The following is a 27082-nucleotide window of genomic DNA, read 5'->3' as shown; positions in this document are numbered from 1 at the left end:
GTGGAGGCCGTTCTAGCAGCAATGGGGGGACCAACTCCATAGTAATACCCATTATTTTGGAATGAGATGTTCGACGTGCAGATATATATTCTATTGAGTCTGTCGACAAAATTCTGATTTGAGGTACATCGTATTCAAAGGGACGGCTTAAGATAAATGCACTGAAGCCCCTATTGAATAAAATCTCCACAAGAAAATGTGTTGGCCAGCAAGTGGTAGGGTTTTCAGTGGTTGAATTACATGTATTCAGTGCTGCAAGGGAACCACGCCTGCAAAGCCCGTTACGCATCTTCATAAGGTAAGTCTGAATACCAACTACTGAGAAGTGCGTAGGAAAGGTGTGTGTAAGAAAGGAGGACAGCTTGCTCCGAGCATCTGGACTGCCAGAGGTGGCGGAGTTACTGGAGTATACAGGCCAAGGGTGGAGCGATGCTTGTAGAATAAACACTATCTGCTTAGCCACGTCACAGTGCCACCCTCACCCCTTTACCTCCAGATCTCCAAACATGGTTTCTATTCTGGTCAGGTGGAGGCCCTCCTTTGGAGTGGATGGCGGAGGGGTGGCATGTGATGTGGCACATGCCGGTCCTTAGGCGCTCGGCTGCAACACGTGAGTGATGCGAGGAGACAGAGGAGTGACGAGCGGGGTGACATTGGGACAGCAACCACCCGGAGGTCTTGTGGGCTACCCGTTCCTGGTCTCTTCCTCTCTGGAACAATTCAGAGACACACATTTGATTATGAGCCAAGCCTAGGCTACAGATGACATGTGCTGTGATCTGAGCATGGCTGTGTCTAACATAGAGTCAGAGGGACACTGCTGGCAGGAAGCTGGGAGCACAAGAGCCATGGAAGAATCCTGCAGCCATACTATATTAAGCAACAGTCTCATAAAGTTTCAGGTGTCTAAGGTCCCTGCTATTCCACATTTTAATCCATCTAAGTATGGCTGAAAGTGTTTATCTGGTCCTGTGGTGGGTTCAGCAGCCTGTGAAATCTGCCGAGCACCAATGCATGCTCACCTGTATAATGGTGCCGGAGGAGATGGCTGCTGTTTAATGGGTTCTTAACCAACCATGCTATTTTGTTGTTTTTTTTTCGCATTGTTTGTAACTTGTTTTGTACATAATGTTGCTGCTACTGTTTCTTATGACCGAAAAGAGCTTCTGGACATCAGAACAGCGATTATTCACCTTGAATAGGATGAATCATTTTTCTTTAATGAGTCGGACGAGAGGGTTTTACTCCAGACACTCAACGAGGCCCTCATCCCCATCATTCGCAGGAGAAAAAGACGGAGATATCGCGGAAGGAGATCGGGGTGCCTTGTAAGGATCCGGCGTAAGAGGGAAAACTGTAATATCTTATGTTTCACAGAGATGTGGCTGAACAACGACATGAATAACATACAGCTGGCAGGTTACACACTGTATCGGCAGGATAGAACAGCAGCCTCCGGTAAGACAAGGGGCAGCGGTTTATGTTTATTTGTAAACAACAGCTGGTGCACGATATCTAAGGAAGTGTCGAGGTTTTGCTCGCCTGAAGTAGAGTATCTCATGATAAGCTGTAGACCACACTACCTACCAAGAGAGTGTTCATCTATATTTTTCGTAGCTGTCTACATACCACCACAAACCGATGCTGGCACTAAGACCGCACTCAATGAGCTGTATACAGCCATAAGCAAACAGGAAAACGCTCCTAGTGGCCGGGGACTTTAATGCAGGGAAACTTAAATCAGTTTTTCCTCATTTCAACCAGCATGTTAAATGTGCAAACAGAGGGAAAAAAAACTGTAGACCACCTTTACTCCACACACAGAGACGCATTAAAACCTCTCCCTGGCCCTCCATTTGGCAAATCTGGCCATAACTCCTGATTCCTGCTTACAAGCAAAAACTAAAGCAGGAAGCACCAGTGACTCGGACAATAAAATGTGGTCAGATGAAGCAGATGCTAAGCTACAGGACTGTTTTGCTAGCACAGACTGGAATATGTTCCAGGATTCTTCCGATGGCATTGAGGAGTACACCATATCAGTCACTGACTTCATCAGTAAGTGCTTCGATGGCGTCTTTCCCACAGTGACTGTACGTACGTACATACCCCAACCAGAAGCCACGGATTACAGGCAACATCTGCACTGCGCTAAAGGGTAGAGCTGCCGCTTTAAAGGAGCGGGACTCTAACCCGGAAGCTTATAAGAAATCCCGCTATGCCCGCTGACGTTCCATCAAACAGGTAAAGCATCAATACAGGACTAAGATTGAATCGTACTACAAAGGCTCCGATGCTCGTCGGATGTGGCAGGGCTTGCAAACTATTACAGACTACAAAGTGAAGCCCAGCCGCGAGCTGCCCAGTGACACGAGCCTACCAGATGAGCTAAATTACTTCTATGCTCGCTTCGAGGCAAGTAACACTGAAACATGCATGAGAGCATCAGCTGTTCCGGACGACTGTGTGATCACGCTCTCTGTAGCCGATGTGAGTAAGAGCTTTAAACAGGTCAACATTCACAAGGCGGCAGGGCCAGACGGATTACCAGGACGTGTACTCCGAGCATGCGCTGACCAACTGGCAAGTGTCTTCACTCACCTTTTCAAACTCTCCCTATCTGAGTCTGTAATACCAACATGTTTCAAGCAGACCACCATAGTCCCTGTCCCCTAGAACACTAAGGTAACCTGCCTAAATGACTACCGACCCGTAGCACTCATGTCTGTAGCCATGAAGTGCTTTGAAAGGCTGGTCATGGCTCACATCAACATCATTATCCCAGAAACCCTAGACCCACTCCAATTTGCATACCACCCAAAAAGATCCACAGATGATGCAAGCTCTATTGCACTCCACACTGCCCTTTCCCACCAGGACAAAAGGAACACCTATGTGAAAATGTTATTCATTGACTCCAGCTCAGCGTTCAACACCATAGTGCCCTCAAACCTCATCACTAAGCTAAGGATCCTGGGACTAAACACCTCCCTCTGCAACTGGATCCTGGACTTCCTGACGGGCCACCTACAGGTGGTAAGGGTAGGTAACAACACATCCGCCACACTGATCCTCAACACGGGGGCCCCTCAGGGGTGCATGCTCATTCCCCTCCTGTACTCCCTGTTCACTCATGACTGCATGGCCACCCTCATTAAGTTTTCCGATGACACAACGGTGGTAGGCCTGATCACCGACAACGACGAGACAGCCTATAGGGAGGAGGTCAGAGACCTGGCCGTGTGGTGCCAGGACAACAACCTTTCCCTCAACGTGATCAAGACAAAGGACATTGTTGTGGACTACAGGAAAAGGAGGACCGAGCACGCCCCCATTCTCATCAACGGGGCTGTAGTGGAGCAGGTTGAGAGTTTCAAGTTCCTTGGTGTCCACATCACCAACAAACTAACATGGTCCAAACACACCAAGACAGTCATGAAGAGGGCACGACAAAACCTATTCCCCCTCAGGAAACTGAAAAGATTTGGCATGGGTCCTCAGATCCTCAAACGTTTCTACAGCTGCACCATCGAGAGCATCCTGACCGGTTGCATCACTCCCTGGTATGGCAACTGCTCCGCCGTCCGACCGCAAGTCACTACAGAGGGTAGTGCGTACGGCCCAGTATATCACTGGGGCCAAGCTTCCTGCCATCCAGCACCTCTATACCAGGCGGTGTCAGAGGAAGGCCCTAAAAATTGTCAAAGACTCCAGCCACCCCAGTCATAGACTGTTCTCTCTGCTACCGCATGGCAAGCGGTTCCGGAGCGCCAAGTCTAGGTCCAAGAGGCTTCTAAACAGCTTCTACCCCCAAGCTGTAAGACACCTGAACATCTAATCAAATGGCTACCCAGACTGTTTGCATTGCCCCCCCCCCATCCCACCCCCCTCCCCTCTTTTACACCGCTGCTACTCTCTGTTTATTATCTATGCATAGTCACTTTAATAACTCTACCTACAAGTACATATTATTTAAATTACCTCGACTAACTGGTGCCCCCACACATTGACTCTGTACCGGTACCCCATGTATATAGTCTCGCTAATGTTTTTTTTACTGCTAATCTTTAATTACTTGTAACTTTTATTTCTTTTTTTTTAGGTATTTTTCGTTAAACTGCATTGTTGGTTAAGGGCTTGTAAGTAAGCATTTCACTGTAAGGTCGAAATCTGTTGCATTTGGCGCATGTGATCTCATGTGAACTGTCACTGTCTCTGTTGATAGTAAGCTTGAGTTGAGGTCAACAAAACAAACTATTTTGTTTGTCATTAGCATCCAATAAAAGATGTGTTCAGGGTGATCTGTCAGTTATCTCATACTAGCCTGGAATGGTTCAAAGAAGCGAAACACTTCATCAGTGAGAACTATGGTTGAAAAGCAAAGATGCATGTGAGTGTGTGCTTGTATGTGTTTGTGTGACTCTGGGACAATGTGAGCCGTTGTGAAGAGAAAGAAACAAGAGAAACCAGTTGGAAAGGTTAAGGTGGAACAAATGGGATGGAAGGATCAGATTAATCATGACTCATCCCCCATCTCCACAAACACACACTCGGTGTGTAAAGATTCTCTGCTTCCTTTGGGTGATCTAATTTGAATGGTGAGAGCAGCAGTATTACCACGTCTACTGTGTTGCTCACCATAATGGTACACCCTGTTTCGTGTCTTCCAGTGAACATGAGCCTACTGTAATGCTTGTCTGTGAGGCTGTATTGGGTTCTTGTTTGTTGTGTCATGTGGATGTGTCCTCATGTGATAGGAATCCTGTTTTAATTTTTTTATCAGCTTGAATCAATAAAGCAGTGAAATGGATCTGGATGCATGTGTCTTACTTTATTAGAGTCTCCAACGAGCATAAATAAGCCTGAAGAAAAACCTGATGTGTTATTGTTAATGGCAGATTTCCAAATAAATAATTGTCACAAACTCCCCATAATTAACCTGCAATTGCATCAGTTTTCATTCCTCAGTATGTTGGGGGAAATCAGACAGCATAGTGAAAATCAAGGCAGAATAGTAGCCTGTGTTATGTGTTCCGTTGAATTATTACGTAGATGCACCCAATCCTGAAATATGAATGAAATAAAACACTTCTACAAGTCTGTATAATTTCATTTCATTTTACATCACAATAAAGAGCCCTAACTATTCCTTGCATTCAGTGGACTTTGAAAGTATCAGGGGATGAAGAGTAACTTTATGTGTGATCCAAGATATGATAAATGTCTCTACCATCTACACATCCGCTGAAGTAATGTTACCTCTAAACATAAGGGCCCCATGTGCTAAAACGTTTTCTATACACAGCAACATGCCTTGTGTGATAAGTTATATTTTTTACATTTAACCAAGCAAGTCAGTTAAGAACAAATTCTTATTTATAATGACGGCCTACCCCGGCCAACGCTGGGACAATTGTGCACCGCCCTACGGGACTCCCAATCACAGCCGGTTGTGATACTGCCTGGATTCAAACCAGGTACTGCAGTGATGCATCTTGTACTGAGATGCAGCGTGGAAGACCACTGCACCACTCGGGAGCCCGATATACTGTATGTCTTTTAGACAATGTATTGTGACTTGATCACATTTACATGTTCTATCAGCATCTCTTCTAAAGTTGTAATACCCTGTGGGCGAGTGCTTGTTATGTGACATAAAACATGCAGGTAATCATTCCAAACTAGTTCATGCTACGGGATGAGACATGGCAGCCGCCTGTCACTCCTTAAATACATTTTTACGCAATGAAGTATTAAATAATTGTCATCCTTAAAACCTTTAAATGCAGCCCTAGGCTTTAGTATGACTATTAGCTGCTCAATGCATTTGATGCAGAATCTGAATTAAACTGAGGTGCTGGTTCATTCTCTAATGAATTCCACATACCCACACAAACAACCCCCCCAGGCGCTCAAAGTTGTAGCTTTGATATAGCCCAGTTTACTCTAGTCATGTTTGGGGATTGTCTGAAAGTGACAGGGCGCCAATCAGCCTGCAGGGCCAATTATGTATAGTAAATGGGTACGCCAGTCCCTGTTGGGATCTAACAACATGGATCTGAAATGTCAGGTTGGGTGACTGATGGGTAAAATGTGGAGGAGTTGGGCGGGGTAGGACAAACTGGTCAGCCAGCATACCATCTATTGCTGAACCTTACAGCGGCTACAAATCCAGATAATATGTTTACAACTCCAGATAACATGTTTACCACTCCAGATAATATGTTTACAAATCCAGATAACATGTTTACAAATCCAGATAATATGCTTACAACTCCAGATAACATGTTTACCACTCCAGATAATATGTTTACAAATCCAGATAACATGTTTACAAATCCAGATAACATGTTTACAACTCCAGATAACATGTTTACAACTCCAGATAACATGTTTACAACTTAAGATAACATGTTTACAAATCCAGATAACATGTTTACAAATCCAGATAACATGTTTACAACTCCAGATAACATGTTTACAACTCCTTGGCCCAATTATGGCCTATTCTTTTTGATTCTAAACAAATAAAAAATAGGCCTGTTCAATTGACCAACCCATTTGCAGCGATAATATATAGCCTAGCAACTGCAACAATTTATCTTATTCAATCTTATTCTGTTCTGTGGATGACTGAGTAGGAAACCCCAACTCAGAAGCTAAGAGATCAACCAGAGCACACATCAATGGCAGCATCACAATGTAGCCTTTCTCTGCTGATATGGTCTTTCTTTCTCCCAGCCAGCATTTTTCCTTGAAATCCTTTACCAGTCATGATCATTATGAAATATAAAGTCTTTGAAGTGAAATAGCCTCAGTAATGTCAAGAACAGATCAATTTACACTGAACTAAAAAAATAAATGCAACATGCAACAATTTCAAAGATTTAACTGAGTTACAGTCAATTTAATCAAATTGATTAGGCCCTAATCTATGGATTTCACATGATGACTGGGAATACAGATATGAATCTGTTGGTCACAGATACCATAAAAAAAACGTAAGTATCTGGTGTGACCACCATTTTAATATTTTTTTTAACCTTTATTTAACTAGGCAAGTCAGTTAAGAACAAATTCTTATTTACAATGACAGCCTAGGAACAGTGGGTTAACTGCCTTGTTCAGGGGGCAGAACAACAGATTTTCACCTTGTCAGCTCTGGGATTCAATCTTGCAACCTTTCAGTTACTAGTCCAACGCTCTAAACACTAGGCTACCTGCTGCCTCATTTGCCTCATGCAGTGCGAAAATCTCCTTCGTATTGAGTTGATCAAGCTGTTGATCAAGTTGCTGGATATTGCCGGGAACTGAACACGCTGTTGTACACGTCAATCCAGAGCATCCCAAACATGCTCAATTGCTGACAAGTCTGGTGAGTATGCAGGCCATGGAAGAACTGGGACATTTTCAGCTTCTAGGAATTGTGTAATGATTCTTGCGACATGGGGCCATGCATTATCATGCTGAAACATGAGGTGATGGCGGTGGATGAATGACATGACAATGGGCCTCAGGATCTCGTCACGGAATCTCTGTGCATTCAAATTGCCATCGATAAAATGCAATTGTGTTCGTTGTCCATAGCTTATGCCTTCCCATACCATAACCCCACCACCACCATGGGGCACTCCGTTCACACTCTGTACACGCTGTCTGCCATTTGCCCGGTACAGTTGAAACCAGGTATAGTTGAAACCAGGATTAATCCGTGAAGAGCACGCTTCTCTATCATTCCAGTGGACATCGAAGGTGAGCATTTGCCCACTGAAGTCGATTACGATGCCGAACTGCAGTCAGGTCAAGACCCTGGTGAGGACGACGAGCACACAGATGAGCTTCCCTGAGACGGTTTCTTACATTTTGCGCAGATATTCTTCAGTTGTGAAAACCCAGTTTCTTCAGCTGTCGGGGTGGCTGGTCTCAGACGATTCCGCAGGTGAAGAAGCCGGATGTGGAGGTCCTGGGCTGGCATGGTTGCACATGGTTTGGGGTTGTGAGGCCGGTTGGACGTACTGCCAAATTCTCTAAAACGACGTTGGAGGCAGCTTATGGTAGAGAAATTAACATTCAATTCTCTGGCAACAGCTCTGGTTGACATTCCTGCAGTCAGCATGCCAATTGCACACTCCCTCAAAACTTGAGACATCGGTGGCATTGTGTTGTCTTACAAAACTGCACATTTTAGGGTGACCTTTTATTGTCCCCAGCACAAAGTGCACCTGTGTAATGATCATGTTGTTTAATCAACTTTCTTGATAGGCCACACCTGTCAGGTGGATGGATTATTTTGGCAAAGGAGAAATGCTCACAAACAGGAATGTAAACTAATTTGTGGTCAAAATTTAAGAGAAATAAGCTTTTTGTGAATATGGAACATTTATTGGATCTTTTATTTCAGCTCATGAAACATGGGACCAACACTTTACATGATGCGTTTATATTTCTGTTCAGTGTAAGAAGATATCAAGTTTATCTTTATTTTTGTGGACTGTCCTGTGGAGATGAAGTACAATATAGTTGACAATACATTATACTGATAAACAAATGGTAAATGTACAGAATATGTATTTCTTTTCGAATGTCCATGCTTCATCCAGAGATGTGAAATTAAAAATGCCTATTGAAATGGCAAAAAAAAATTGTAATTCACTGCAATGTTATGTTTATGGAATCTGGAGATTATTGGCAGGAAATCACACAATTTGTTTTATTTATTTAACCTTTATTTAACCATTAAAATGCATGACAAACTAGATCATCTAGGTGCTGGCTATAGGTTCTAAGAGCAGAACATTGAAATGACCTCTACAAACAAAAAGGCACACGTGGCTAGTGTAACTTGTATGAATCAATTGGGCCCTCTGCTGTTCAAGAAGAGAACTACAAATGCTCCCATCACCCCTACTTTCCTAAGGGCCATAGTTCCGGAGTGCTGTTTTTTCAGGCAAATAAAGAGTTAAAAACACTTAAGTCATTCTTCATTAATTTACTTCAATGAATATATATTGAAGCAATCCAGTTAAACAATAAGTACACTTTATTCACATTGGGTTCGTGCATATTTAAAACAGTTGGGACACATTTATTTGGTCAATTATTTCTATACATCTAGATTCTTTACTTAGACGGATATAAATATATATTCTATAATAGTACATTTACCGAGACAATGTTTTTTTCAGTCAACAAGTCATCTTTGGTCACACAAAAAAAAACTGTAAACAGAATTACAAAGGAGTTCACATTTGATCTTTCCTGCTATTGATCAATATTGTGACCTGCCTGTATACCTTAGCAGGGAAAGGGTGTACCTAGTCAGTTAGTACATGTTGATAACGTTCGAGGCTCTCTTCAGCAGCTTATTCATGACATCTGGGTAATACGACCCAACTTCTTCAAAGTGCTCTTTCGACAGGAAAAATATATCCACATAGTTATCAGCAACGGCAGTGTATCTACACAAATTGGATTTCAGCAGCATGTCAACTCCCAAGGCGGCTCCAGTGGTAAGATACTCAATGGCCTCTTTTCCAGTTCTCCACGAGCAAAGTTTCACCTTACCGATCAGGATCAGCATCATGCCACGGCCAGAGTCTCCCCTTCTACTGATGTATTCCCCTAGAAGAGATCGCATTTCAACATGTACAGCGAAAAGTATACACTGTTCCCCACTCACAATACTTGTGAATAACTCATGTGGTAATGTACACACTGTCAGATTACTCAGAAGTGGTTAGGTGCAGAATCTTAGTTAATGAAGTCCATAGAAAATTAAATGGGCCGACCATACACCCTGCAGATTACTAGCGCAAAATGTGAAGTTATGCAGGTGAATTTCAAGTTAGTATTCAGCCCGTGATATTTACCAGAGGTGTAGCTTTTCAACAACATTTTCGTTGCCAAGTGTCGCAGGAATGTTTCTGAGAGGTGAGTGAAGAGCTGATTTTTCTTCAGTAGATTCACGCTTATTCTAAAACCGTGAGAAAATAATACAGGGCTTTATAATCCCATGCTACATGGTCTTTGTACATACACATCATTCGTCAAATGAAGCAGTAGTTTGGTACAGTATGTAACAGTTTAACATTTCATCACTAAGCAGTTGCAGAGATTAGTATTGATGGCTTGCTAGTTACCTTGAGAAAATTTCAACTTTCATACAATGAGGTGTATCTTTGAACAATTCTTCTGAATCTATTCCTTTGGTGCGTGTCCATCGGTAATTGTAGAATCGGATTACGCGATTTTTCAGCGCTGATGGAATGTTTTCATCCATCATGTAGTTTTGGACTGCCTGCATTAAAATGGGAAGAGAAAGATAATGAGTCAATCAAATTCATAGTTCTCTCGCAACAGTACCTCATTTTCAGCTTTTGAAGACTGAATGGCAATAAATCAAAAGTTGACTATGAAAAAGTTTGTTAAATTATATTCTGAGTATTTTTGTTAATACCTGCATGAAACAGTTCCTTAAATTCTAGTCTGAGTATTTTGTTAATACCTGCAGCTTCTCTTCATACGCCACTTGAAGAGATTGCTTGTTTGTTTGAGTGGATGAGAGAAGTCCCATATTATAACTGACTTGCATCTTGGAAAGAATCATTATCAAAATGGAGAATAACATTTCTCTGTATGTCACTGCACGGATATCACCATAGCCTGTTGTTGTGTAAGTTGCTAAAGTCCAATATACGGAGTAGGTGTAAATATCAGGGAGGTAAAACACTTCTGTAAAAACAAAACATTAAAACAACACATATACATCTAGTGTTTACATATTTAGAAACTCTGAAATGTTGCATATGTTATACTAAAAGCCCTGTCAAAAGTATAATGTATTGTAATTAATACATTCATTATATTCATTTATTTATTTTCATTACCAAAACGAATTTAATCATTCATCATGCATTATCCATTTTAGCTGACCTTACCTGTCTTGACAACCCACGAATTAAAGCCACCATACAAAGCAAATAAAAGAAATAAAACTGCGGTACAGTGGACAAACAGGATTGCATGGACCAAGTACTTGATGATTCGTAAGGCAAGCAAGCTGTCAATGTAAAAGAAGAGAAGAGAAAATAGATTAGAGGCAAAAGACTGGCGATAACACCAATCAACAACAACTTGACAGTGGGAAATTGTATCACACAACTGTTTAAACACATACTGGTAAAAACAGCATTGAGAACATTCAAAATTTAACAAAAACATAGTGCATATACTTAGTTATGATGGATTGCTCCTCCTTGTGCATGAAGACAAGTACAGTCAGAATCCGGAGTAGATGAAAAGTGCGAACATATACTATTATGGGCAGAAATGCTGTCGGTGACACTTGATTCATGAGGTGCAAAATTGTAAACGCATATGGGAATGAGCATATGACATCATAAATGTATCCCACTTTCCTCGTCATATAGCTCAGTGACACAGATCTGTAGTCTGAGATGTATGATCCACTTTCATCATAGAAGCAAATATGAAATTTCAAAATGATCTGAAAGAAAAATAACATTGTCTATGTAATCACACGCATAGACCGAAAAACAAATCCGTTCTGAAGGATATTTGCATATTGAGGCAGGCTTAATACAACAAGGTTAAAACAAAAAGGTGGCTGTAGTGTACATTACAATTTATGGAAACACAATGTATCAACAGACTGAAAGGACCCTAAGGTGGTTATTTAGATTACTGACAAATTCGTGAGCTGCGACTCTCACCTCAATCATTTGAATGTATTCGATAATCATTGTCAACAAAAAGATGCCTCGGTCAAGATCGAACACAGATGGCTGAAATTAAGGGAAATCAATGATTCATATTTTCTTATACTACTTACAACTCAAGTGTCCCAACACGAATATTCATACCTATTATTATTATATTTGACTGATATTTTACCTTGAGGTCAATAATACAATAGGCGGAACTCCACTAATGGACGAATTCTAATTCTGAGAACAATGCGTACCACCTACCATATATGTTATCGCCCAAAACAGAATGATGATCAGAAGGCAAGATGTGTACTGATACACAACACGTACTGTGCTCTCCGGATTGATTGTTGTGTTGTGGATTCTGATGACGTTCAACAGAAAACTGATCAAGAATTGAGTGATGCTTGTCTTAATTCGGACATGAAATGGGAAGTCTTTAAACTTTGCTTTATTTTCCTCTTCTGCCATGCATTGCTTGTAAAGCTTTATATCTGATGGAAGAAACAAATGGCTCATGTATAAATGGTGCAACCCATAAAAGCTACAATTATAATAAATATGTTTGCTGCAGCAATACTACACCAAAGAGCTAAGCCAAGCTTTTTCCTATAATTTGAAAGATTTTTTTTTTTAAAGCAATGTTGGCACCAAAAAAAATTTGTGGGGCAGTTAAAAAATGTGTGGTAAGGTGCCTCAGTATAAATACAATATTTATAAAAGTTACATAGATTTGCTTTTGCCGGACTTTCTATTTCATCAACACATGAATATAGCAACATTTCAGAAGTAATGCCAGCCAACTTACATCCTGTGTCATTCATAAGTATGTCAGTTGCTGAAACATTCTTCTGAACTTTTGACATGTCCATTGTTCTTTGCAGTAGCTGTTCACGTTTAGTTTCTGCAGCTTTCTTTATCTGTTTGCAAATGTCTGGATAGTATTTGACAGTTTCATCAAGGCTTTTCTTGGAGAGGACATACAGATCACAATTTGTGGCAGCCCTGGGATGCACAAGAAAACAGTATAATACAGTTTGTTACAAGACATATACAATGCTACAATCTGAAATGTACTTAATCAGAGACACATCATTTTGTTTAAATGAGAGAAAATGATGCTTTACGTCATCAAAAGTATCATGCCTTATTGTGGTTGCACGAGGTTCTGCAAACAGAAGGCTTCCTTCTCCAAAGTATTGTTCCGCATTCAGTTTGATGATAACAGTCAGCTCGTCCTGTGACAAGACTTCTACTTCTCCCTTTTCAATGAAATACATCTAAGAAAAAAAAAAAGTTAGTAATAACAAAAATGGTGAAGAGAGCAACAGCAACATTCTCATGTACACCCTTTCTGTCATTAGGATAGAGACCTGCTGTCATAGAAAATAGAAACCTTAACACAGCAGGGCTGTGTGCCACACCTCAGATCCAAAGTCATTTCTTTTGCATATCAGGTCATTAGCTCTGTAAAGGCACGGTCGAATCTGTCTAGCTAGTAACCGAATGAATCCTCCATCTGTTTCCAATTGGTCCACACTCTCTTTCCTCAGTATTTGGTGAAAAAAAGGTCCCTGTAGAGTTGGCAGAACAAAAATAAACTTATCTTCCAGAATACATTTTGAAGAAAAGATTTGAAGAAAAGATTTATGAGCTGGAAAAAGTATAAATTATTTTACATCAAGCTTTCCAGATAATGTTCTCTCGAGTGGGGATAAATGTTGTGCCACTGAGTTCCTTCGCTGCTTCCTCTTGATATCAAGTCCAAATGCCTAAAATTAAACAATAATACAAGTGTATATCGGTATATTTACTTTAGTCACAACATTAAATCAAGGTAGTCTAAGCTGATAAATATATCAATTGATAAATGTACCTTTGCAATAAGGTCAGAGTAGATAATGGTAGATATATCTCCGAGCAGAGATGATGGCAAATACTCAAACAGTGTGTCTTGGTCTATTCCTTTCGTTCTTATCCATTTGAAAGCATAGAAGTTCACAGTATTGTGATATAGATCCCCTGTAATGCTCTGACTCTAAGGCAGAGAATTGCACATAATGAGACCTCAAACATACAACAGGTAAGCAACAGATGTTGCCACAAACAATATCACATCAACAAAAATAAAAACCTTACCTTCAAGAATAGTTGTATGCTTTCCTTTTTCTCAGTAAAAGCTGCCCTTGTAGCATCTGCATTGGCTAACATAGCAGCAAATGTACCAGCCACATAACCACAATACAATGCTCCAGACACCATTATGAAGACCATGGTAATTTTCTGCAAAGACACACAAAAAAACCAAACAATACAATTACTTTCAAATACTGTACATTTAATAATAACCGTATAAACCTTTTACAGTAGCTTTAAAAAAATATATATTGCTGTAATCTTGAGTTGTTTATGACTTCATTGATCCTAAAAACTGTTTGTAATTTGAATAACCTTACCATAGAGGTTAGATAAGGATGTATATCACCATAGCCTACACCACTGAGAGTTGCAGTTGCAAAGTATAAACTTATGGAATACAGTTCTGTGAAGGTGGCCGTTTCTGAGGGGAAGAAGAGTTTTCCATGACAATACAAAGTTCTCAAGTAAGTTACACACTTTCCATAAAAAAAATATTTTTGGTAACTTATGTTGTAGTGTAATTTAATGATATTATACAGTACCAGTCAAAAGCTTGGACACACCTACTCATTCAAGGGTTTTTCTTTATTTGTACTATTTTCTACATTGTAGAATAATAATGAAGACATCAAACCTATGAAATAACACATATAGAATCACGTAGTAACCAAAAAAGTGTTAAACAAATCTAAATATATTCTTCAAAGTCGCCACCCTTTGCCTTGATGACAGCTTTGTACACTCTTGGCATTCTGTGTCCAAACTTTTGACTGGTACTGTATATGGTTAAGATAGTAGTACAACAATAGTAGCAGTAAAACAAACTAGTTGAGTTAGAACCTACCATACACTACGTTAAAAGTGTAGTCCATGTGATACACCCAGGATTGTGATGAACAGTTGTGCTTTATCATAGGCAATAAGTAATTGGTTGTGTCACCAAACAAGTCTGCTGGAGGGCATACAATTGCAAAAACGATGCAAGTGCTGAAGTGAAGAAAAAGGACGCAATACAGAAAGAATTTAGCAAATGTGACAATCGTCTTTTCGGTTGCAATCCCTGATTGCCAGAATGAAAATGCAAGAGGAATCCGATATAACTGGAGAAGATGTGGGGCTCTGAGATATGCATATAGGTGCAGCGCTTCATTGTTGGAGTAAAATCCATTCTCATCAAAAGGGGAAACCACCATCCAGCCAATAACTTCCCAGGGAAAACAGCTGATGAGATCTATTAGAAAGCTTGTCTTCACATAGTGTTTTGCCGTTTCTAGCGTGTCCACTCTGAGACTGTCCTTGTAAAAAGCAACATGCAAACGGATATACATGTCAATCCAGCAAAAAAGGCCCAGAATGTATGACAAAATCCAGAGTTCCTTTTTGTAGTGGAGAAAAGCAAAAAGAAGAGAGCTATTGATGCTGACCGTTATGGCCAAAACAAATCGGAAACATTCCCATCGGATGTACAGTGGATTGTTAGGCAAAATGGCACCCCTATATCTAGAAGAAAAAAAAAACATTTTCATTACAGAGCAGTGTCATAGTTTATAGCACCCTTCATTACACTGTCATTAAGTCCCATAACATGTTATTATTTCAAGTCATTTAGAACACACTGTCTGTCAGTTTGTCTCAATGAAACATTAAGCATTATATACACTGAAGGACAGGATCTGAAGAAAAACTCTGCTAATCTCTCTTGCGCAGTTAAAAAAAAAGAGAGGTTGATACTTGAATAACTTCTCACACTATTTTTAATTTACTTTCGTTTATTTAGTAAATATTTGATTACCTATATTTCCTGAACTGCATTGTGGGTTAAGGGCTTGTAAGTAAGCATATCACGTTTCGGCGCACGTGACAAATACAATTTGATTTGATTAATTTGTTACAGACATTCAGTGCATTCGGAAAGTATTCAGACCCCTTGACTTTTTCCAAATTTAGTTAGGTTACAGCCTTATTTCAAAATGTATTAAATATTTATTTTCCTCATCAATCTACACACAATATCTCATAATGACAAAGCAAAAGCAGTTTTATAGAATTTTTTTGCAAATGTATAAAAAAAAAGAAATCTGAAACATAACATTTACATAAGTATTCAGACCCTTTACTCAGTACTTTGTTTACGTATGTTTGGCAGCGATTACAGCCTCAAGTCTTCCTGGGTATGACGCAACAAGCTTAGCACACCTGTATTTGGGGAATTTCTCCCATTCATCTCTGCAGATCCTCTCAAGCTCTGTCAGGTTGGATGGGGAGTGTCGCTGCACAGCTATTTCAAGTCTCTCCAGAGATGTTCGATCGGTTTCAAGTCCGGGCTCCGGCTGGGCCACTCATGGACATTCAGAAACTTGTCCCGAAGCCACTTCTGTGTTGTCTTGGCTGTGTGATTAGGGTCGTTGTCCTGTTGGAAGGTGAACCTTCGCCCCAGTCTGAGAGCAGGTTTTCATCAAGGATCTCTCTGTACTTTGCTCCGTTCATCTTTCCCTCGATCCTGACTAGTCTCCCAGTCCCTGCCGCTGAAAAACATCCCCACAGCATGTTGCTGCCACCACCATGCTTCACCGTAGGGATGGTGCCAGGTTTCTTCCAGATGTGACGCTTGGCATTCAGGCCAAAGTGTTCAATCTTGGTTTCATCAGACCAGAGAATATTGTTTATCATGGTCTGAGAGTATTTAGGTGCCTTTCGGCAAACTCCAACTGTGCTGTCATGTGCCCTTTACTGAGGAGTGGCTTCCAAATGGCCACTCTATCATAAAGGCCTGATTGGTTGAGTGCTGCAGAGATGGTTGTCGTTCTGTAAGATTCTCCCATCTCCACAGAGGAACACTGGAGCTCTGTCAGAGTGACCATTGGGTTCTTAGTCACCTCCCTGACCATAGCCGTTCTCCCACGATTGCTCAGTTTGGCAGGTCAGCCAGCTCTAGGAAGAGTCTTGGTGGTTCCAAACTTCTTCCATTTAAGAATGATGGAGGCCACTATGTTCTTGGGGACCTTCAATGCTGCAGAAATGTTTAGGTACCATTCCCCAGATCTGTGCCTCGACACAGTCCTGTCTCGGAGCTCTACAGACAATTCCTTCGACCCCATGGCTTGTTTTTTGCTCTGACATGCACTGTCAACTGTGGGACCTTATATTGACAGATGTGTGCCTTTCCAAATCATGTCCAATCAATTTAATTTACCACAGGTGGACTACAATCAAGTTGTAGAAACATCTCAAAGATGATCAATGCAAACAGGATGCACCTGAGCTCAATTTCGAATTTCATAGCAAAGGGTCTGAATACTTATGTACATTTCTAACAACCTGTTTTCGCCATGTCATTATGGGGTATTGTGTGTAGATTGATGAAGATTTTTTTTATTTATTTCATCAATTTTAGAATAAGGCTGTAACGTAACAAAATGTGGGAAAAAATCAGGGGGTCTGAATACTTTTCCGAATGCAGTGTAATTTGTCTCTTGGAGCAAAAAAACAAACTAGATGTAAATGTTTATGTAAATGCTCATTATATTGTGGTTTTTATTATGAAATGTGGATGGTTTGACAGTGACAAGTTTCACAAGCCTGAGCAGTTGTCTGCATACCTTGGTGTGGGAGGTATCAGTTTGGTTTTGCTCAGTTTCAGAAGTTTTTCCTCAACAGTTTCTTCCTCTGCTCCAGCATAGATTGGGAAGTTTCCAAAGTCCTCAATATCTACAATCCGTTGTATGTTTAGTTTTTCCTAGTAATTGAATAAGAGGCACATATTGTATGCAGACATGGTGAAGGGAAAACTTACAACACTTTGACTTCTTGGCATATCGACGACCTTGATATGTCAACGAGGCATCTTTCTTCTTTAGTGTGTCATCATCCTGTTCCTCAGACTTCATAATTTCTTCAACTCTTTGCAGTAAAGTGTGGTAATACTCTGGTGTTGATTGCAATTCTGTAATTTGGCTAGAAGGAAACAATATCAGAAATCATGATCTGCATTATATAATTCACTCAATCTCTGTTTCTCTACCAGTATATGACATTTAGAACGTTTGTGCATAAACATTTTAACAGGAAATCTCTTATGACATTTGACAATTCATATGACAATGAATATTATGGACTCTATTTAACACAATAGTAAATCTAAGCGTAGGCGGTAGTGCTATAGGTTCAGGGGTGTGTCTGAAATATTTGTGCTATTTTAACTATCACATTTATAGGCGCACTTGCTGGAGTTGATGCAAAAGCGCTGGGTTTTGATGAATAAACAAGCTGTGGGTGTGTCGAGGCTTGGCCTCTCACTGGTCAATCGGAACATGATCGATGGCAGAATATGTGGTTGCTTCAAGTTGCTTCAGAGTACGACCCTGCCTCACACAGGAAGCGGCGCAGGTCCTAATCCAGGCACTTGTCATCTCCCGTCTGGATTACTGCAACTCGCTGTTGGCTGGGCTCCCGGCCTGTGCCATTAAACCCCTACAACTCATCCAGAACGCCGCAGCCCGTCTGGTGTTCAACCTTCCCAAGTTCTCTCACGTCACCCCGCTCCTCCGCTCTCTCCACTGGCTTCCAGTTGAAGCTCGCATCCGCTACAAGACCATGGTGATTGCCTACGGAGCTGTGAAGGGAACGGCACCTCCATACCTTCAGGCTCTGATCAGGCCCTACACCCAAACAAGGGCACTGCGTTCATCCACCACTGGCCTGCTGGCCCCCCTACCTCTGAGGAAGCACAGTTCCCGCTCAGCCCAGTCAAAACTGTTCGCTGCTCTGGCACCCCAATGGTGGAACAAGCTCCCTCACGACGCCAGGACAGCGGAGTCAATCACCACCTTCCGGAGACACCTGAAACCCCACCTCTTTAAGGAATACCTAGGATAGGATAAAGTAATCCTTCTAACCCCCCCCCCCTTAAAATATTTAGATGCACTATTGTAAAGTGGTTGTTCCACTGGATATCATAAGGTGAATGCACCATTTTGTAAGTCGCTCTGGATAAGAGCGTCTGCTAAATGACTTAAATGTAATGTAAATGTAATGTAATGTGTTTACGGTCTTTTATGTATTGCCTTGGAATCAACTCCAATTCCAATGTTAGTCCGTTATGGTTTGTTAAATGGCTTATGGACACGTAGCCTACATCATTGAGTGTTTTAAGCACGTCCAAAACGGGACCTGCATGGCTAAAATAATGTGGGTCTGCCTACAATGTATAGATAAAAAGCGAATATCAGCTCACTGTTTTACTCCTCTCAAACTTGATATATTAATAAAGTTTAGGTGATTAAGATTTATTTCCAAACGGTCTCAGGAGCCAAACCCTTATCGACAGTCTTAACTACTTCGCTTTTGCATTGGGCAGGACAAAAAAAAGCCTTCATTGAGAGCAGTGGAGGTTATGCTTGGTTTTTAACCAAATAAACGAAATGGGAAGAAACATGTATTTTTTATGTTTCTAAATACGAAGTATAAAGGCTACTCTTGTTCCAGGCGCAATATGGGCAGTGTGCGTTACGGCTGATAGGCTGTTTCCGCCTTCAAAATGCTTGCCATAACCACCTGCGTTACCGCTAAAACCAGCTTTTGGTTGGTCTTAAAATCCCTATCACCGCTGCCTGAAATTAGCACTTTGGATCATGTTTTTAAGGACATACCTTAAATATGTCTACCCTCCCAACTGAGCACAACTGAGCTGATATAAGACAGGTCAATTACCGAACCTGGCTTTAGGGCTTGGAAATGCCATTGCTCCAGTTTTTACATGACGAAATTTCAAACCAACGTGCGTTTCACACTGGCGCCACCTTAACACCAACTGAAACTAGAGCTCCAAGTGTTAAAATAGATGTACCTTTCAATGACCGGGTATCTCTCCAGAACAGATTTCATTTTGTCAAAATCGATCACTAATATCTCACAATGAGTCTTTGCACGGACGGTCATTGTAGCTTGTTTTCCAAACAAAAATCCAGCCTGAAATTAGATCCAACGAGTATTCAATGTAACATTCCAAATATGAATAAAAGTAGTCAATCAAAACCTTGCTTGAGGAAATGTCTTTGCAAATATTACCTCCCCGAAATACATTCCTTCACCGTAGAGTCCAACAATTTCAGACAAGTCATCACTTAGAATCTTGAAAATCAAATCAAAGGATTTACTTGTAAAAACAAAAACAAATGGTGGTGGGGGGGAGTAAATGTATAATGTGAATACACATTATTAACTCAAGCATAACTCTTTCATACAAACCTGGCAAGTCCCTTTTCGAATGCAAAATAGTTCTCTGGTAATAGTTTCACTGTACTGGATGATCTCCCCTCTGGGAAAGAAATACATGACTGAGGTTGATGCGACATCCCGAATGAACGCTTGTCCAGCTTGCTCGAAATAAGGAATCTGTTGAATAATTTCATTTAAACATAGGTTAATTATGCTGTATAAAATGCATGATGGTTGCAATGAAAGAATAAATAACTGATGGGCTCATAAATGACTGAAAAACATAATAGCGTCATCCCTGTTGTGATTGTAAATTATGTTAAAGCTGTATGAAAAATCGATTTCCTTTATAAACAGTCTGCAATGTGTTTTTCTTCCTAACTACAAAATATTTGATATGACTGTCTTTATCAGCATACAGGTACATACTGTACAAAACAAATATGGATACCTTTGACAAGAACCTCCCTCTCTCTTTCATCAGGACAATCTGTTGAAGTTCGATTGGCAAGTCATGCATTAAAAATTGGCCTCCTGGGTATGCTTGACCCCTGAAACATAAAAATAATAATACATATTTGGTCTAATGAAAGGAATGGCCTATGAGATATATTTGAAAAACTTAAAAACAAACTTACTGGTACTTTGACCAAAGAAGACTCATATACTCAGTGACCCTTGTTTGAAGAGATAAACTAAGGTCATGGCTTTCCATGAAGTTGGTCATAGCTGAGAGGAGATTCTGAAATGTAACCCTGGAGAAAAGATAGTCTTGCTTAGGAGTTATAAACCAATGCACATCAATACACACTCACGATTAAAAAACACACAAAAGTAAAAAATATTTACCTGGCAGCATTCTGACTGGCCAATGTGGCATAGACTTGACTGATGATATAGTTAAAGACAAACAAGCCAATGAAGCAAACAAACACAGCAGTAAGTCGCTCTTTCATAGTGCTGGGAACAATGTCACCATATCCTGAGAAAGAAATATTCAGTTATGAAACGTTTAAGGCACTGTACTGTTGTACTTACTGAGCAGGGTGGACTTAATCTTACCAATGGTTGTCATGCTTGTTGTGGTCCAATAAATGGAAATCATATAATGGTACAAGTTGCTATGGCTGGCTTTCAGTCCTGTGTTCCAGGCCCATGACTCTTCATCACACCTATGGAAAAATGTAATATTTGTCTAAACATCAATTGAAACAGAATTCATTAACACTTCCAACCCATTGTCTTTTTTTTCTAAAAGGTTGTAATATTACCTGAAGTCCTTGCAGCCTGTGAGATACATTACTCCAGAGCAGCAGTGCACCGAGAAAATCATGAGGAAAAGACATTTAGCCGTTCTTAGCTCAAACAGGTTCTTATCCATGTCATTTTCTTTTTTGTTGAAAAACAAACAAACCTGGAATGTAAGAACATTTGTGTTCAGGTTCAGCCACACAATGACCTACATGGTCATAAAAACTATGAGACATTAAACTTGTTACCTTCCGAATCCAAATAAGACGATTCCCTCGGATATAGCCTAAAACTCTCCAATGTGCTTCTCCACTTGTTGTAAAAGAGAACAAGTCCAAAGGGAAAACAGCCAGGACGTCATAATACAGATTCCAAGATTTTCGATAGTTGTCAAAAATACCCATTATGTCAGCTTGATAGCCTTTGTTAACAGAGAAAATAAACCACAATTAGCATGCGTGTTTCTATTCACTGAAATGGCATCAGTATCAAACCTATCAAATAATTTCTATAAAACAACGAAGACCAACACATTACCATCTTTTGTAAAAACTTCTGTGCGGAGGTTCACAAATATGTCGATAATGGCAAAAACATCAACCAATGAGCTGATTATAAGATAGAGCGCACCCCATCCTTCATTGTAAAAACCTGTAAAGCCATAAAAAAAAAAAAAAACACAAATAAAATGTCAGTGATCGATTCATTTTAGATTAAGGACTCGCTAACCTTTAGTGGTGGATGCATTTCTTCCAACAAAAGAGTTTACAGTTGTTCTAGTGGTGGTCTGGAAAATCAGGTCATTGAACAATTCCAACACGACTCACCCTTTGTGTCTAGGTTGTTGGTGAAAAAAAGTACCCATGTTTCAATAAAAATTGAAATGGTGATACACCAAAACATAAAAACCTCCCACTTCTGAGCAAAAATGCCATCTGGTCGAATAGTTCTCATCCAAACAGACTGGGAACAAAAAAAATCTAGATATTAAGATCTCATAGAAGGATATACAGTTGAAGTAGGAAGTTTACAACACCTTAGCCAAATATATTTAAACTCTGTTTTTCACAATTCCTGACATTTAATCTTAGTAAAAATTCCCTGTCTTAGGTCAGTTAGGATTACAACTTTATTTTAAGAATGTGAAATGTCAGAATAACAGAGAGAATGATTCATTTCAGCTTTAATTTCTTTCATCAAATTCCCAGTGGGTCAGAAGTTTGCATACACTCAATTAGTATTTGGTAGCATTGCCATTAAATCGTTTAACTTGGGTCAAACGTTTTGGGTAGCCTTCCACAAGCTTCCCACAATAAATTGGGTGAATTTTGGCCCATTCCTCTTGACAGAGCTGCTGTAATGGAGTCAGGTTTTTAGGCCTCCTTGCTCGCACATGCTTTTTCAGTTCTGCCCACAAATTTTCTATAGGATTGATGTCAGGGCTTTGTGATGGCCACTCCAATACCTTGACTTTGTTGTCCTCAAGTCATTTTGACACAACTTTGGAAGTATGCTTGGGGTCATTGTCCATTTGGAAGACCCATTTGCAACCAAGCTTTAACTTCCTGACTGATGTCTTGAGATGTTGATTCAATATACCCACATAATTTTCCTTCCTCATGATGCCATCTATTTTGTGAAGTGCACCAGTCCCTCCTGCAGCAAAGCACCCCCACAACATGATGCTGCCACCCCAGTACTTCACGGTTGGGATGTGTTCTACGGCTTGAAAGCATCCCCCTTTATCTCCAAACACAACGATGGTCATTATGGCCAAACAGTTCTATTTTTGTTTCATCAGACCAGAGGACATTTCTCCAAAAAGAACAATCTTTGTCCCCATGTGCAGTTGCAAACCGTAGTCTGGCTTTTTTATGACGGTTTTGGAGCAGTGGCTTCTTCCTTGCTGAGCGGCCTTTCAGGTTATGTCGATATAGGACTCGTTTTACTGTAGATATAGATACTTTTGTACCTGTTTCCTCCAGCATCTTCACAAGGTCCTTTGCTGTTGTTCTGGGATTGATTGCACTTTTCGCACCAAAGTACGTTCATCTCTAGGAGACAGAACACGTCTCCTTCCTGAGCGGTATGAAGGCCGCATGGTCCCATGGTGTTTATACTTGCATACTATTTTTTGTACAGATGAACGTGGTACCTTCAGGCGTTTGGAAATTGCTCCCAAGGATGAACCAGACTTGTGGAGGTCTCCAATTTTTTTTTCTGAGGTCTTGGCTGATTTCTTTGGATTTTCCCATGATGTCAAGCAAAGAGTCACTGAGTTTGAAGGTAGGCCTTGAAATACATCCACAGGTACACCTCCAATTGACTCAAATTATGTCAATTAGTGTATCAGAAGCTTCTAAAGCCATGACATAATTTTCTGGAATATTCCAAGCTGTTTAAAGGCACAGTCAACTTAGTGTATGTAAACTTCTGACCCACTGGAATTGTGATACAGTGAATTATAAGTGAAATAATCTGTCTGTAAACAATTGTTGGGAAAATTACTTGTGTCAAAGTAGATGTCCTAACTGACTTGCCAAAACTATAGTTTGTTAACAAGAAATGTGTGGAGTGGTTGAAAAAACTAGTTTTATTGACTCCAACCTAAGTGTATGTAAACTTCCGACTTCAACTGTACAATTAAATAAATGTTCTCTTATTTCTGAGCAATTTGCTTCGTTCATCTAACCTACCCTTTTCACATCTGTAGATGTTTTAACTGATGAAGAGACATTGTGGGAGTGGTTTGCAAGATATTCCATAAACAATGTAAAAATCTTCTGATCCCTTGGCTGAAAAGGAAAATAATTAGTTGTTAATACAATAACATCACGCCAAGTCTATTTTCCTCAAAAAGACGTACAGTACCAGTCAAAGGTTTGCCACACCTACTCATTCCAGGGTTTTTCTTTATTTTTACAATTTTCTACATTGTAGAATAGTGAAGACATCAAAACTATGAAATAACACATATGGAATCATGTAGCAACCAAAGTGTTAAACAAATGTAAATATATTTTATATTTGAAATTCTTCAAAGTAGCCACCCTTTGCCTTGATGACAGCTTTGCACACTCTTGGCATTCTCTCAACCACCTTCACGAGGTAGTCACCTGGAATGCATTTCAATTAACAGGTGTGCCTTGTTAAAAGGTAATTTGTGGAATTTCCTTCTTAATGTGTTTGAGCCAATCAGTTGTGTTGTGCCAAGGTAGGGGTGGTAAACAGAAGATAGCCCTATTTGGTAAAAGACCAAGTCCATATTATGGCAAGAACAACTCAAATAAGCATAGAGGTGCTTTGCTGGTGACACTGTCCGTGATTTATTTAGAATTCAAAGCACACTTAACCAGCATGGCTGCCACAGCATTCTGCAGCGATACTCCATCCCATCTGGTTTGCGCTTAGTGGGACTATCATTTGTTTTTCAACAGGACAATGACCCAACACACCTCCAGGCTGTGTAAGGGCTATTTGATCAATAAGGAGAGTGATGGAGTGCGTCATCAGATGACCTGGCCTCCACAATCACCCGACCTCAACCCAATTAAGATGGTTTGGGATGAGTTGGACAGCAGAGTGAAGGAAAAGCAGCCAACAAGTGCTCAGCATATGTGGAAAGTCCTTCAAGACTGTTGGAAAAGCATTCCAGGTGAAGCTGGTTGAGAGAATGCCAAGAGCGTGCAAAGCTGTCATCAAGGCAAAGGATGGCTGCTTTGAAGAATATAAAATACAAAATGGATTTTGATTTGTTTAACATTTTTTTGGTTACTGTAAGAATATCTAAAAAATAAATACACAACGCAGAGGACAAGAGGGCAATAGAGTACTAATGGTCAATAGGGAATTATCAATGGAAATAGTTGGTTTTCAGTTCAACATCTGTTAGGAATGTTAGTCCTGAACCTATAGCTATGTGTGGCACGTGCTCATTGGTCCAACCTGAAATAGGATACTTGTTATTTTGCTATTGGCACAGTTTTATTGCAAGGAATTGTAATTGGTCAATCACAGGCTAGGGCTGGGCTATAAAACTACATTCTGTCCCTTTGTTCTGTGGAGAGAACCACTGGAGAGAACCACTGGAGAGAACCACTGGAGAGAACCACTGAGGACAATCACTGAGGACAGGGAAGGAACGACCATCTATCATCTACATCTCAGCATAACATCTATGGTTTATCCTCTTTGAATAACCCTATTTACCTCCCCCTGATTTGCTTTGGGGTCTGTGTTATTAAGCGGCGGCAGGTAGCCTAGTGGTTAGAGCGTTGGACTTGTAACTGCAAGGTTGCAAGATCAAAACCCTGAGCTGACAAGGCAAAAATCTGTCGTTCTGCCCCTGAACAAGGCAGTTAACCCACTACTCCTAGGCCATTATTGAAAATAAGAATTTGTTCTTAACTGACTTGCCTAGTAAAATGAAAGAATAACATCAACATTACTATATGATTCTATATGTGTTATTTCATGGTTTTGACATCTTCACTATTATTCTACAATGTAGAAAATAGTTAAAATAAAGAAAAAACCTTGAATAAGTAGGTGTGTCCAAACTTTTGACTGGTACTGTACATTGCTGAAGCATGAACACTGGATGAAATGGCTTGTGACAGAACTCATACTTACCAACAGATTTACACTTAAATCCTTCTGAAAAACCACATTCTGGGGGTTCGATGCCACTCCTAGAGCAAAGGCTTCCCTAATAGGATGCCTAACATTATGCAGCCGTTTCTGAGCTGTTCTTGCTATCTTCAAACCAGCTGTTGAAGATATTTTATTTTGCAATATGACAGTATTTATTTGTAATGTCACAGAAAATACAGATTTCAAAGAACAGATTTCAAGGGATGTACACTACATTAAACAATATGTTCTATCAAAATGTGATTTAAAAAAACGATACCTACCTTCTGGGTAATCCGCAAACAATGCAAGAAGATCACTGCGTTCCAACACACAAATTTCACACAATGTTGCTGCACAAATCGTAGTGTTTCTCGGAATTCTGTACATCAGATAAGCCTTGAAGGACAATAATCATATTTTACACATACATGATGCATAAGCCCATGGAATAGCTTACAAACACATATTGTTTTTATAAACATTTCAAAATATCAAAACAGACGTGATGCTCTTTGCCATACCTCTCCAATTAACGATCCAGGCAGCAAACGGGCAACTTTGTCACAATGATTATCTCCTAATACCTGTAAGGAGGGCATAATAATTTGTAAACGAAAGCAATTTTCGAATGAACTCATTTTGAAATATGGAGATCTAAATTTGGTTGGACACTCAATGTTTACAGCATAGGACTATACATTTTCACTTTAGTTTGGTAAAGATTTGGATGATCGATTAAAGTTTTGTACTAACTAGTTTAATCATGTTTAATGAAAAACTATTATTCATTATGATGGCATCAAAGTGATGACTGCTGATATTCAAAGACTAAACTAAATGTACCTGTACCACTCCATGTTCAATGTAGTATGCATTTTGATTGATTTCTCCAGGCTTTGCCAAAATTTGTCCAGGACTGTATGTGTAGGTGTTGAATTTAAGTGACAAAGCTCTTTTGAAGCCATCTCCGGTATCATGAAACAGGGTTGTCTGAAAGAGAATACAAAACATTGAATACTCATTGTCTCAACAGTTCAAGCCTTTGACTTTATCTTAGTACTATAAGGATCATACATGGCTGAACAAACCAAGGTACACATTAAAACAAATCT

The 27082-nt window shown here is 40.1% G+C and overlaps 1 protein-coding gene across 1 annotated transcript in view; it reads right to left on the bottom strand.

The window, feature by feature from the left end:
* Positions 1–8704: 8704 nt before the first annotated feature.
* The window catches only part of cngk (cyclic nucleotide-gated potassium channel), a 31445-nt gene continuing 13067 nt past the window's right edge, over positions 8705–27082 (bottom strand). Inside the window, exons 9-42 of the mRNA XM_014198125.3 lie at positions 26814–26960; positions 26492–26554; positions 26252–26366; positions 25968–26104; positions 24032–24130; positions 22163–22298; positions 21873–21986; positions 21584–21756; positions 21356–21498; positions 21147–21256; positions 20934–21066; positions 20723–20839; positions 20536–20635; positions 20115–20261; positions 19935–19997; positions 19714–19835; positions 17662–17822; positions 17468–17576; positions 14713–15368; positions 14186–14289; positions 13869–14012; positions 13606–13767; positions 13409–13501; positions 13154–13303; positions 12876–13009; positions 12538–12734; positions 11991–12223; positions 11733–11804; positions 11232–11506; positions 10938–11059; positions 10505–10731; positions 10140–10297; positions 9870–9973; positions 8705–9621 (exon numbers count right to left, since the gene is read on the bottom strand). Of these exons, the coding sequence (XP_014053600.3) occupies positions 9323–9621; positions 9870–9973; positions 10140–10297; positions 10505–10731; positions 10938–11059; positions 11232–11506; positions 11733–11804; positions 11991–12223; positions 12538–12734; positions 12876–13009; positions 13154–13303; positions 13409–13501; positions 13606–13767; positions 13869–14012; positions 14186–14289; positions 14713–15368; positions 17468–17576; positions 17662–17822; positions 19714–19835; positions 19935–19997; positions 20115–20261; positions 20536–20635; positions 20723–20839; positions 20934–21066; positions 21147–21256; positions 21356–21498; positions 21584–21756; positions 21873–21986; positions 22163–22298; positions 24032–24130; positions 25968–26104; positions 26252–26366; positions 26492–26554; positions 26814–26960 (5319 nt within the window). The 3' untranslated portion in view covers positions 8705–9322. The remainder of the gene's footprint in view (positions 9622–9869; positions 9974–10139; positions 10298–10504; positions 10732–10937; positions 11060–11231; positions 11507–11732; positions 11805–11990; positions 12224–12537; positions 12735–12875; positions 13010–13153; positions 13304–13408; positions 13502–13605; positions 13768–13868; positions 14013–14185; positions 14290–14712; positions 15369–17467; positions 17577–17661; positions 17823–19713; positions 19836–19934; positions 19998–20114; positions 20262–20535; positions 20636–20722; positions 20840–20933; positions 21067–21146; positions 21257–21355; positions 21499–21583; positions 21757–21872; positions 21987–22162; positions 22299–24031; positions 24131–25967; positions 26105–26251; positions 26367–26491; positions 26555–26813; positions 26961–27082) is intronic.

The sequence above is a fragment of the Salmo salar genome, chromosome 04, assembly GCF_965601325.2.
Source record: "Salmo salar chromosome 04, fSalSal1, whole genome shotgun sequence".
Lineage (NCBI taxonomy): Eukaryota > Metazoa > Chordata > Actinopteri > Salmoniformes > Salmonidae > Salmo > Salmo salar.
The sequence above is the reverse complement of the archived record's forward strand: the minus strand, read 5'-3'. Positions and strand labels throughout refer to the sequence as shown.